At 46.1% G+C, this 12999-nt stretch overlaps 1 protein-coding gene across 1 annotated transcript in view; it reads right to left on the bottom strand.

The window, feature by feature from the left end:
- Positions 1–7479: 7479 nt before the first annotated feature.
- The window catches only part of MAP1B (microtubule associated protein 1B), a 90183-nt gene continuing 84663 nt past the window's right edge, over positions 7480–12999 (bottom strand). The window contains exon 7 of the mRNA XM_058558781.1: positions 7480–11929. Within this exon, the coding sequence (XP_058414764.1) occupies positions 11774–11929 (156 nt within the window). The 3' untranslated portion in view covers positions 7480–11773. The remainder of the gene's footprint in view (positions 11930–12999) is intronic.

Raw genomic sequence — 12999 nt, 5'->3', positions numbered from 1 at the left:
TGTGGACCGGCAAGGCCGGGTCTTAGCTGGGCGGAGGGTGACGACCCAGAGTCAGCTCCGACAGGTGGTTTAGCACGGGCAGGGCTTCTTCAGCCCCTCCCTCGTGACAGCAGGAAGGTTCAAGATAAGTCAGAAGGCACCTTTTGCTCTGTAATTGACTGACTGTCACACGTGAAGCATCTGGTAATACTTCAGCTCGTGATTTGCCATCGTGTTTGCTCCCCATCTGTCCCTGTGACACTTGGCTTCCAGTCCTCACCAAGAGACCGCTTCCTCCTGTGCTGCTGCCCGGCGGGGATCTTCCTGCTGCCAGATGCCCTCCACACGTGCCCCATCGCCCAGCTCCCCCTTTGGGGGTCTTGCCCCTCCCTCTGATCTCCTGGGCTGTAGACTTCCCTCCCCCTTCCTGGATGGTGGTGACATCTGATTGCGGTTGTCCTCTGTCTCTCCCCATTACTACCCTCTGTATCTCTTCCACGTGGATGGAGAACCTGCCCTGGGTACCCTGGCCTCTGGGGCTGACCTGAGCTGTAACAGGTGACCTTCCTTCCCGCTGACCTACCTACCTACTCCTACTTAATAGTCACACCCAGACCTCTAGCCTCATATCACCATTCCAAGGTCTTAGAGTCTGAAGTCCCGCTCTCCCAGTCTTGCCTTTCTCTCAACCCATGACTCCTGCTGAACCAGCTTTTCCCTGTTACTTCTGCCTGCAAAATTAGCCTTTCCCTTGTCACTCAAACCCTGGATCTCCAGGATTCAGATGCTACTCGCCTTGCTGCCAGCTGGGCCCCATGGTTCGCCATCCCACTAATGCTTCTTGAGCATCTTTAATTCCCTCTCATTCCCTTTATCCAGGCCACTTGCCACCCTTGAATCTACATCCTTAGAGCCACCTGCTATGGGTTGAATTGTGTCCCCCAAATGTTGAAGCCCTAACCCCCAGTACCTTAGAATCTGACCTTAGTTGGAGATAGAGTCTCTACAGAGGTAATCAAATTAAAATGAGGTCATTAGGGTGGGCTCTAATCCAATAGAACTGGTATCCCCAAAAAAGGGAAATTTGCCCACAGACACACAGAGAGGAAAGACAGTGTGAAGACACATGGGGAGAAGACGGCCATGTGACTGGAGTGGTGCGTATACAAGCCAAGGAATGCCAGCCAACACCAGAAGCTGGAAGAGGCAAGGGAAGGTTGTCCCTTACAGCCATCAGAGAGAGCGTGATCCGGCTGACACTTGGATTTTGGACTTCTAGCCTCCAGGACTCTTCTGTTCTTTGAAACACCCACTTTAGGGACTCAGTTACAGCAGCCCTAGGAGAATAACACACCACCATTTGTTTTCTTCCTGTTCTTCTGACCTTCTAAGTGTTGTTGTACAAACTCGTAGTATCAGGCTGATTGATTCCTCCAGACTCACAGCTGTCCTCTTCAACTCAGTAGTCCTTTCGTTTATCTTTCACTCACTTTCATTTCCACCCCATTAGCTTTTCTACTCTGCTTAAGCCCCAGACCCTCGCCCCCAGAACTATAAGTAGATGTTCCTTCCTCCTACCTTATCAAGAAAATCTAGGGCACATAGTGCAACCTCAGTCTCCCTCCTTTCTAGCTTAACTGTTCTCTCCATCGTCCCTCCTCCTTCCCAAGGTAGGTGCTTCACCGGTGCCTGATGCCATGCCTGCTGCCTGTTCCAGAACCGGCAAGCCTTCCCTTTCCATCTCGCTTCATCTCTGCTGGTTTCTTCTTCCAAGTCTGCAGTCTAATTGAAGACCTCTTTCCCTTTTAGAAACAAAAAAGCCTTTATCTTGCCATCACTCTAGCTGCTACCCTGTCACTCCCCTTGCTTTTGTCACCAAACTTCTTAAAAGGGTAGCTTCGCTTACTGGCCACTTGCTCATTCACTAGACCCTGAGAATTTGGCTTCACTGTGCTGCCATCAACTGCAATGATCCTTTCCCTCTGAGATGCTCTGCTCCATTGAGCACCACTGACTGCCCTTGGATGCTTGGTGAGTACAGCAGACAGACGGTCTCTGTCCGAGCACCTCTTTCATGCACTCACCAGCACTCATGTGGCATATACTGCATGCACCGCACCATGCTGAGTGCTGTGGAGTTTATGCAGATGAGCAAACTATAGATCCTACCCTCAAATAACTTGGATCCTAGTGAGGCAGAGGAGGATGGCACATACATGCCTATCAATGCGCAGCTGAAGAGTATCAGAGAGGCACCGAGAAAGCGACATGGGTGTTCACGGGAAATCACGGCTCGCCCAGAGGTGGGAAAGCTCTGATGAAGGGAAGCATCCATCTGCTTTGTGTTCAGTTAGTCACTCAGGTCTGTCTCAGGCTGTCCGGGGTAGAGATGCCCCCTTCTCCACAAAGTCTTGTGTAGAGTAGATGTTTAAGAGAAATTATTTTAAATTGAGCTGCAGTGAACAATTCAGACTAAACCTGTTTTGGCCCATACCCTGCACCACCTTGGACCCCCACAAAAAAGGAAGAAGAAAAAGAAAGGCAGAGTGATGGAAGAAGAAAAAACAATAATGAGGAACAAATCCCTCACCCTCATCTGGGGCTGTGCTGCCTGGTACCAGACTTTGCGTTTTGTTCTCATGCCTGCTAGCTGGCCGTGGGGATCAGATACGGGTGGGAAAGTTGAAAACTGTTTATTACGGTCATCTTTTCCCTCTGAAGGAAATGGCATCCAGTGAGTAGAGGCCAGGGATGCTGCCCAACATCTGACAGTGCGCGGGACCGCCCCCACGATGAAGAACTGTCTGGTCCAAAATGTCAGGGGTGCCGAGGTAGAAACCCGGCCCAGGGTGTACGAGCAGGGCGTCCACAGGAATCACTGCAGTGATGAGACCCAAGAATAGTGTTTGTGCAAACGGCTTGTTTACAAATGATGTTTCTCAGGCTAGAAAAATAATTAACATTAGTTGTTTCTTGTCGAACTGAATATGAGTATAAAATCTGCGCTGGTGTAGGGTGGGCCATTATTCTTCCGAAACCAAGCCCATTACGGGAAAGGGTAAATGATGATTTATAGGATTTTGCTGTCTGGGGATGTGTAACTGGACCAGGAGGCCTGAGTTCCAAAATGAAGCTGCTGTGACCTCGCGTGAGCCAGTGGGACCCGGAACCTTCTGGGGCATGCGTGGGTGAGGAAGGGACCAAGTTTGAAAGGGGCTCAGAGGGCTTTGGCTTTAATGAATCATAAAAGCAGGAAATGTGGTGTGATTATATTTTCATTAAATAGTTATTAAATAAACTTCAGAGCTGAACTTCCCAAACTCTGAAAATGATCGATTTTTAAAATCTTGCTTTAGAAAATGGGGCAAGAGGAGTGCTTTTCAACATAGTTATGTCAGGAAAATTGCCTTTTATTCTAAACAACAGCTTCTGAGCTTTGAAGAACCTTTTCTTTCCCCGTTGAACTGGCCTTCCGCTGGCACTGCGTGCTGCCATGAGGATCTCGTCACCTGCGTGGCAGCAAGGGAGTCCAGACAAAGGTGGCGGCAATGTCTCTGAGACTGCAGCCGCTACCACCGGGATTTTGTTTAAAACAAAACCGTCACACTTAGGCTGTGTGTTTATTATGTATGAATGTCAGGGGTTCCAGATCCGAGCTGGACCCGTTCAGAAAACAAAGGTTATTCTGACAAAAGCACCTGCAAATAAATTCCGTCATGGGCATTAAGTGCTGGATCAAGGACTCGGGGACAATTCTTAAAGGATTTATAAAGGGGACATTACATCATCTGACACACCGAGTGGTAGGAGGGTTTCGCTTGCTTGTTTGGTTTCCATGATGCTTCATCTCTACAGAGTTCAAAATTATAATCCTTAAAACCCCCTCTGAGGTCAGTGTGCCCAAGATGGTCCGTGGACTAGAACAAGAACGCCCACTGACAGTTTCCTGCAACCACAGCGTGTGGGCCACTGTTGGGTGCCGGTGTTTTCCAGGCTCTGGCTCACGAGCAATCATGTGCCCATCTTCATTACAAAAATTATATTGAACAACTTCTCTTTGTGAATGCCCATTCCTACCTAATTTAATCCTACCAAATTAAATAAATCCTCTCTAATCCTCACAACCACCCTGCAGGGCAGAGATTACTACCCTCATTTTGCAGAAGAGAAAACCAAGACTTATGTGACTTGCCTAGGGCCACACAATTAGTAAGTGGCAAGGACACTGTTTGAACCCAAGTTTGTCTGATTCAAAACCACTTTCAGACAACTACACCATATAACCACAGTGCTAACCTGAGACTAAATACGTTCATTCCTTCTACAAGTATTTATTGAACACCTGCTATGTGTCAGACTGTCAAAATAGACACTGAGGATACAGCAAGGAACAAGATGGACAAAGATCCCTTCCCTGGTGGCGTTTACATTCTACAGAAGGAGACAGTAAGTATGTAGTATGTCACATGGTGATGTGTGATGTGGAGGCACAGCAAGGAAGAGGAGAAGAGCACTGGTTAAGTGGTGGGAGTTGCAACTTAAAATAGGTTGTTTAGGGGGCCAGCCGCGGGGGCCTAGTGCTTAAGTTTAGCACGCTCTGCTTTGATGGTCCCCGGGCACGGATGTTAGCTCAGGGTGAATCTTCCTCAGGAAAAAAAAAATAGTGTGGTTAGGGAAGGCCTTCCTAACGACTGGACAAGGACCCCTGGGGGTGAGGGTGGGAATCACGGAGTCGCCTGGGAAAGCACAGCACCGGAGGGGGCACAGTCAGTGCCAAGGCCCAGAGGGAAGTGTGCGAGAGTGGCAGCCATAGGGAGGCCAGCGTGGCTGGTGTGGAGTGTGTGAGGCAGAGAGGGGCGGGAGATGAGGCCAGAGAGACAAGGCACAGGAAGGGACGGACAGTGTCAGAGCCCCTCGCCCATTAGTAAGGACTTGGGCTTTTACTCTGAGCTGAGAACTCATCTACAGGTTATGAGCACTGGGTGGCATGATCTGACCTAACATTTTTAGAGGATGACTCTAGTCTAGCTGCCACGTGGAGAATAAAGTGGGAGAGGGAAGATGGAAGATCAGTGAAGAGGCCCCTCCAGGAGAGAAGGGATTGGCCGGGACGTGGGTAGTAACCGTGACGGTGAGGGAGGGGGCTGGACTGGATGCATTTTGAAGGCCAAGCCACCAGATCTGCTGACAGGCCAAGATTTTTGACCTGAGCAGCTGGAATGATATCTCTGCCATTTATCGAGAGAGAAAAACCTAGAGAGAGAAGCATTTGCGGGAGATCAGGGATTTGTTTGGGGGCATGTTAAATTTGATTTGGCTTATTTTAAAGATCCCTACTGGACATCCCAACAGAGCCCTTAATAGACAGCCGGGTATATGAGTCTGGCGATCAGAGAAGAGGTACAGACTGGAGATACAAATTGTAAAAGTCATCAGTTTATGCGTGGCATTTAAATCCATGAGACTGCATTAGAGTAACATGCATTTTTGGTTTCAGTGGCATAGTCTGAGCCATGAAGTACAACTGTGCCTAGCTTTTTTTGAGAGCTCACCCCATGCACTGGGCCTCACGATGACGCTCCACCATCTGTGAAGTCATTGCCAGTAACCCCAGAGCATTAACAAGCCAGAAGAACTGCTCATATTAAAGGAACTGTGTGTGACCAAAACTCAATTGCATATGTGGCTCCAGGGACTTCCAAGACATACGGTATCAGATGGAAGAGGAGACGGTGATCTGGGACAATGCAAGAGACCAAGAATTCATGAGTCAGGAATCTGTCAAAAGATCGCTGTAGGGACACAGAGAAGCGCCCAGAATGAGCAGTACAATTACAGAGAGAACGTGTAGCCACAGTACCTTCCCAGACCTTTGTCAATTTGCCTGGAAAACAAGGAAAAAAAAACAAAAGCTACAGAAAAGGGGATTAACTCTTCCCCATCTTGGCTGTGCCTCCGTCTGGAGGGATGGGACATAACACACAGAGGGGTGCAGGTAGGGGACCAACCACCAGGGCCTCCCCGGGACTGGGAGTCTCCTGAGACACGACTGTCAGGGCTAACACCAGGGCAGTCCTAGGCGAACTCAGACGGGCAGTCACCCTCGGTTCAGGCCAGAACAACTTCCTGGACTGAAGTTTGGCAGTGGATTAGAAAACAATCTAGTTGTTTAAGTTTAGTATGATAGATGTAATTAAAATCTCAGTGATGAGTTCCCACCTGAGTTCTCACATGCTTAACCTTTTAACCTCTGGAGGGAGACTTCAGAATTCTTTCTGGCAAATAGTGACTTCTCACAGGACCAGTCAGTGAAGCCCATGTAAGCTCAAAAGGAGTGTAGGTGACAAAGGACGTCATGATGACTCAGGACAGACAGGCCACAGTGGCCTTCTGAGGCCAAAGGACCATCCCTGCAGACAGGGCAGGTACCGGAGGCTTCTACTGAGCACCTGTGGGTACGTTTTCTGTGGCCACATGGAGGGAACTTGGGGGCCAGGGCCTCCCACTCTGCATTCCGCAGTCTGGGGCCCCAACGGACGCTGATCCTGAGCCTTCCGGTGAGCTGTTGCCTCTGCCTAGAATTTGCTTTCTGTCCAGCACACGCACATGCACGCACACACACACACCCCCCCCTCCGGTCTTGGCTTCGACATCACTTCCAGTGCTTTCCCAGTGACCACCAAAGCTCACCCGTGAGTTCTAGTAGCCCCGTCACCCCAGATAGGCAGCACGAACGTTTTCTTCACCTTAAATCCCCGCAGTATTTCCCTCTGCTGAGCACAGAGGAAAGGGACAGCAGTCTTCTGCTAGACTGCGAGGACTTCCTCCTTTTTACAGGTACTTTGTTAGTTGTAATCACTTTTCCTAAACAGCCTTTAGCTCCTGGCGCCAGTCAGATCCTCCGCTATTTTGTAGTTATAGGGAGCTTATTCTGTAACTGAGCAGGAAACCAAGGGGGAGACAAGGGGTTGGATGTCATGACTGAGTATGGTGGCCCCAGAAAGTCAGCCTTGGGAGGGACCCTCCGCCTTGACCATCTTGTCAAACCCTCTCATTTCACAGGTGAGAAAGGGGACTTTGGAAGGAGAGGGTGACTTAGGTCTGGCAGCCGGCGGGGCAGAGCGGGATCAGAACCTGGTTTGGGGTTTACGTTGCGGTTTCCGGAGAAAACCCTCCTGATGTCTTCCTCAACTACACTGCTCTATTTCTTTTTCTTCTTACACAATACTTGTAATTGTCTCTTTCTCTCCCCTCCCATTTTCTGTCATTAGACCCCAACGTCCTCTAGGGCTTAGTTATAACAGCTAATGAGGTCACAGGTCTAGAAATAGTGGCAGGACCCTCTCCTCGGTTTGCCAGGACCCCGGAGCCCACCCTGAAAAGAACCCAGTGACTCCGAGTGAACGATGCCTCACCACCCTCTCCCCCCGGGGGCGGCAGTCCCCAGCTCCCAATGAGCCCAACTCAGGGACACAAAACAGAAGGCAGCCAGCACACACGTTAACTTCTGCCACTTTTGTATTTTATTGTGGAACTGAGTTTTTTCTTTTACATCAAATATCCTCAATGGAAGAGGGGATATTGCACACAAATATCATAAAAGCACTACATATTACTTTCACTGGAAACTAATTTTCTACATTAGATATGACTGGATAGGATAGAAGTGATGCAGGATTATAAGACATAATACCATACACAGCTGCAGACTGACACAAACACCATTCAGAACAAGAGAGAGGAGTGGGAGGTGCTTCTCCGCAGCTCCAAGGCCGGGAAGAGAGGCGCTGCTCGGTGGCGCAGTGAGCCGACTCTGCCTGCGCAGGGTGTTCAAAGGGTAGCCTGGTGTCGACGCCTCCTCTCGACGGCTCCTGTTTCGGGGAGCTCCGAACGAGTGCAGAGAAGCTATTTATTTTTTTCCCTTCCTTTTCAGTTTTTGATGCTGCCTTTTAACTTAATAAAGTCACAGATTTTCTTAATAGTAAATAGTTTTAATACCAGGTGAGTAACCTAATTGCTTTCAAAGGAATGCTCATCCCTGGGCTGCTTTTGGTGTGTTGTTCAGTTGGTTAAAAGAGAAAAGCTTACAGTTCCTTTCAAATGGAAACAAGATCTTTTCTTCTATATCTGAAGCGCAAAAAAAGTTATTAATCTAAATCACAATATCATCACCGAGCAAGAACCTCTTGTGACAAGTGACTAAAGAGAGTCAAGAAAAGCAATTTCGGAATTGTAGAGCAGCTCCTGAGAGCTGAAATTTGGTAATAAAGGGGAAATGGAAGGTGGTGACATTTCCATCAGCAAATGATTAAATCTCATGACGTGAGTACTGGAAAGCTCCTAGACCGTGTAAGCTACTGGAGACACTTAAAACACTCACCTACACTGGGGAAACCATTCACTATGATATGGAAGTTAAGACAAAACAAATTTTTTTCGAACTCCATGGAAAATGGCATTTGGGGGAGAGTCATTGTACCCAGTCCCACCACAAGACTGAGAAAGCATGCACAGGGGTTGGGTTTTGAGAAAGGGGGTAGAATTAGTTAAAATTGAAAATGGAGGGTCATCTCTAACATTTAATCTCTGTAGAATTTTGTTGAAGAACGCTACCAAAAAGGTCATGACCGTGAGTGTGCCTCCATGGAACCCCATCAGTTACACAGAGTGTAAACTCCTCCCCTCCAATATTCAGTCTACACACTGGATGACGTGATCGATATGAATCGAGCTCCTAGAAGTCTATGTCCATCTCTAGGTCTCACCACGAATGTTCATGGTTCATTGTGATGCTGTGGGCAAACTAATTGTGTATTTATGGAACTAGCAAAATTAGGTTAGTCACACAGGTAAGAAAGGTGTTTGAAGAAAAGGAGCAACCTGTACTGCAAATATTGGTTTTTCTGGTAGACTCAGGCTCTGTGATCAGCACTGAGAAAAACGGGTAGAGAAGGTACTGATCTATTTCAGAGGAAAAAAAGCCAGCTGACCAGTGACAGCTTTTGTATATTTTTCCCATTAAATCCCATAGAAAAGAAGAAAAAAAAAAAAAAAAAAAGGAGTGGGATAGAATGGTTATATATGAAGCCTGGCTATAATTCTTCTAAAACGTTTGTGTTTTTTTAAAGCAAAATAATGTACATGTTAAATAAATTTAATTTTGGAAATTGGAAAATAATTCCATCTTCTATCAAAGAAAAATCAACCAGAGGTCTGGATTTGGCAAGAAGGCTGGAAATCTGTCTCTCTTCCCATGTATTACATGGACCAACTTAACAGCTAATCATTAAATAATTATCTTGAGTATCTTAGGTTGTCTCGTAAAATACGTTTGAAGTAGATCAGTTTAGACTCACTGAAATCCATTTTTGTCACAATGAGTTTTCCATTGTGTGTTAATTTTTTGTACCCTTAACCAATGTGTGGTTTTTAAGGACTTGAAAGAAATGGGGTAATAAATAAAAGCTGTATTTCTAGAGAAGCCTAAAAAAAATAGAATACTAATTTTTTTAAAAAATTAAACACTTGAAAAATGTAATTCACAGCATTAAGTAGACTGCATAGGTCCTCAGTGAAGGGACCCTGAAGAAGCATTGTTTAAACCCTCATGGTAGTTAGCAGTGCAAAACATACACTTATCAGACAAAAATAAACTAAAACGTTAATTCTGAAATAAATAACTAACATAGAAAATAAAATGAGGTCATTGTTCACTACTCCGTAGATTTCGAGTCTGCAGGAGACGCCGCGTGACAGAGCACAGCACGGTGTCACTGAGAAGTTTGCCACATCTGAACACTGGGGGCGTGGATCTGCAATGTGAAACTGGACATCCGTTTAAATCACAATCTGGCTTCCCAGGTTCGTGGTTCACTGGTGACAGTGATGGAAATGATCTCTGAACTCTACACGGCGAACCATAGGAGGTGGGAATTCATTTGCTTTCAATGTATTATTTCTTTTGTTTTTTTCCAGAAAAGAAAATCCCAAAGCAAATTTTCGCTAGGGTTCTTTGAACTTGGTTCTCTGTCTTGGCTCTTTTACCTCATGGTTGAAGATCTTGAAAGAAGCATGTAGGACACCACTGGGTGATGTATGTGCACAGGCCTGGAGAAGTAGCCTACCATGCCACCCGCCCCCACTCTCCAACAGCACACAAGCAGATTTTCATGTTACGGGAACTGAGGGGTGGGAGGTGTCACTATTCCTGGTAGTTATGGGCTTTTAATAAATATCATTACTGCAAAGGTCAGACTTCAATCTCACCAGAACTTCAAAAACACATTATTCTTTTTTTTGTCTTAAGAAACACTTAAAGAAAAAAGACTATCACTTGGAAATTTTCTTTGCATTTTCCTGTAAATGAAAACATTTGTTAAAAAGTTCATCTATGAAAAGTTCTCACATATCTAAAAAAAAATTCTTCTGTACACTTGTTCCCATAATTATGCTGAAATTAATGGAAAATTAAAAAAAAGCCAATGTAAGACAACGGAAGGTAAATTCTGTACACTTGCCGAGAACCTCTTCCACCGTAAGATTCACTGCTTTCCCAGGGCTGACCGTAGACGCCATTTCCATCTTGAACTTGCAGTAGTAAAGAAGCTATGAAAGGCTCAGCTTGTCTGGCTGAGGGGCCGCAGGTGCACGGCGGTGGTGTTCGACAGGCAGGACTCAGCATCAAACCGCTGCACCGATCAGACCAGCTTCTAGTCTCCCCCCACCATGTGCACACACATGCTCCTTCAACTGGAGTGTCTATAATCCTACACGGATGTTTTATAAACTTGCTGTCTCACATTAAAAAATAAGTGCATCAAGTATCTTTGTACATTCAAGTCACTTCCTAAGGCAACTTGTCTACCGTATGTACTCCCAACTGCTTTGGTATCTGCTTGTGAATTGGGGTGGACGTGGGTGTTCCCGCATGCAGGTGAATGGACTCGGAGCGGACTACCTGGGTGCACAAGTGCCGGGAGCATGCCTTAGACCAGTCAACTCGTATGTCGGAAGAGGCTGAGAGTTCTGAATGGGGTTCAAACCACTTGCACGTCCAGTCTACACTCACTGCGTTATGTCAGTGTGCAGCCTTCAAACTGAAGGAGCTTAATTAAGGCGTGAAAATCTCACATGCCCTCATCACGAGTTTTGTTCTTTTTGTTTTCTTCCAGCCAAGTTGTTTTAGAAAATTAAGATCCTTTTTGATGACTCAGACTGACACAAGTTGAAATCTCTGCCTGTGTAGACCACAGAATACACACTGCCTGAGAAAACGCAGACCAAGGGTTGGCTGTTTTCTTCTCCTCACCCCACCCTGCCCTCTCTCTCTGGGTGTCTCACCAGCACTCCACCATTACATCTCCTTCTCTCGCATTCTTTTTCTTTCTTGTTCCCTCTCTCTTTCTCTCTCTCTCTCTCCCCCCTGCGTCTCTTTCTTTGTGCGCTCTCTCCGTGTCTCTCTCTCTCTCTCTCTCTCTCTAAGACAAACGCGTCTACCTAGCAGAAGTCAGCTGGGTTTGCTAGTGCATGGTTTCCAAAAGTTCGGCAGAGATGAACTGGGGTAGGTAATTTTGCAGTAAGTTGAACCCTATTGTGGGAATACTGTTATTTCCCTTAGCAATCAGCAAAAACTGAGAAATATTAGTGACTTGCATCACCGTGATACAGTATAGCATTTGGCAGGTAACAGTTCAGTGACTTGTTTAGATGAATTGACTTTTTAGAAAAGGTGGTTTCAAACTGAAGAATTTCTGGAAACAAAGTTCAAATCCTGTGGTGTGCCTGGCCTTGGTCTTTACAGTTCAATCTTGCACGCAGGGAAGGACTCATCCTGCATCACCACGGTGCTGCTGCTCGCAAGAACCATGATGCTGAGGTCCTGCTGCTTCTCATGGGTCTCCTGGTACCATTCCCGCATCACTTCTGAGTCATGAGTTGGGATCAGAGTCACCTGCAGGGAGACAGAAAACAGCTGTTTCAGGGCAAAGCTAGAAATCAGATGAAAAAATTTAACAACAACAAGGTATTAATTAGACCAGTAGAAGAAGAAAGGGAAAGAAAGAAAAATCTATTTTCCTTAAGAAATCCAAAGGACTTTTCAACTTACATTTTCCAGGAACCAGAATAAAGCTGCAAAAAAATCAGTTTTTCTGGGGGAGTTGAAGACTGGAACCAAAAGCAACTCGTGACTAGTCAATTAATTCATCTATATTCACTGTCAGTTTTTCAGTTGTTTAGTGCTAAGAGAGGACGGCCTTCAGTTAAGGTGGAATTTCTTGTGTTTCCTTTAACACAACTAGTAAGCTTTGCATTAAAGATCTTGTGCATTTACTCCAAGGAGCTTTAGTTATCACTGCAACTTAAAGGCCTCTGAGTGTAACTAACACTTCATTCTAAGAACAAGACTCACATCTCCTATTTGTGTGTGTGATTGGGGATGGATGGGGGGTTGGTGAGTGGGTACTGGCTTGAATAGTAGAAATTCCATCTAGTATTCATTAAGAGGCCACTGGGTGCTTCTCAGTAGGTGTCATATGATTAAATAACAAGTAATTCTATTTAATGTTATGCAAACACATTTGACTAGGTGACTGTACAGAACCACAAGTAAAATTCTGATCAGCAAAAATCACAGCTGAAATAAAGAGTGGTCTGTGGCCAGTCCAGAGGTGTGGGAGTCGGGAGTGTCCTGTTGGGGTCCACTTTCAGCACTGCTCCTCCTGGATTTCACATGGACAGCTCACTTTCTAAGTGGCCACATTCCTGACTTTGGTTAATTCGTGAACCACCAAGGAGGAAAGACAACTCTTTAGCAGCTCGCACGTGGAGGTACGACCACATTGATTCATATACATGTATTCCTGGTATATTAGGGTGAAGGGCAAGTAGTCTTGGGCCCATTTTGCAGATAAATGAATTATGCCTCAGGGCGGTGAAGGGCCTTTCCTCCAAGTCTGTAATTGTTGGTGGTGCCAAGAATGTTCTACACTATCTTCAACGTGTTAAATCCACTCCTTCCTT

This window comes from Diceros bicornis, chromosome 1, assembly GCF_020826845.1.
Source record: "Diceros bicornis minor isolate mBicDic1 chromosome 1, mDicBic1.mat.cur, whole genome shotgun sequence".
NCBI classification, from domain to species: Eukaryota; Metazoa; Chordata; class Mammalia; order Perissodactyla; family Rhinocerotidae; genus Diceros; species Diceros bicornis.
This window is presented reverse-complemented; position numbering and strand designations above follow the sequence as displayed.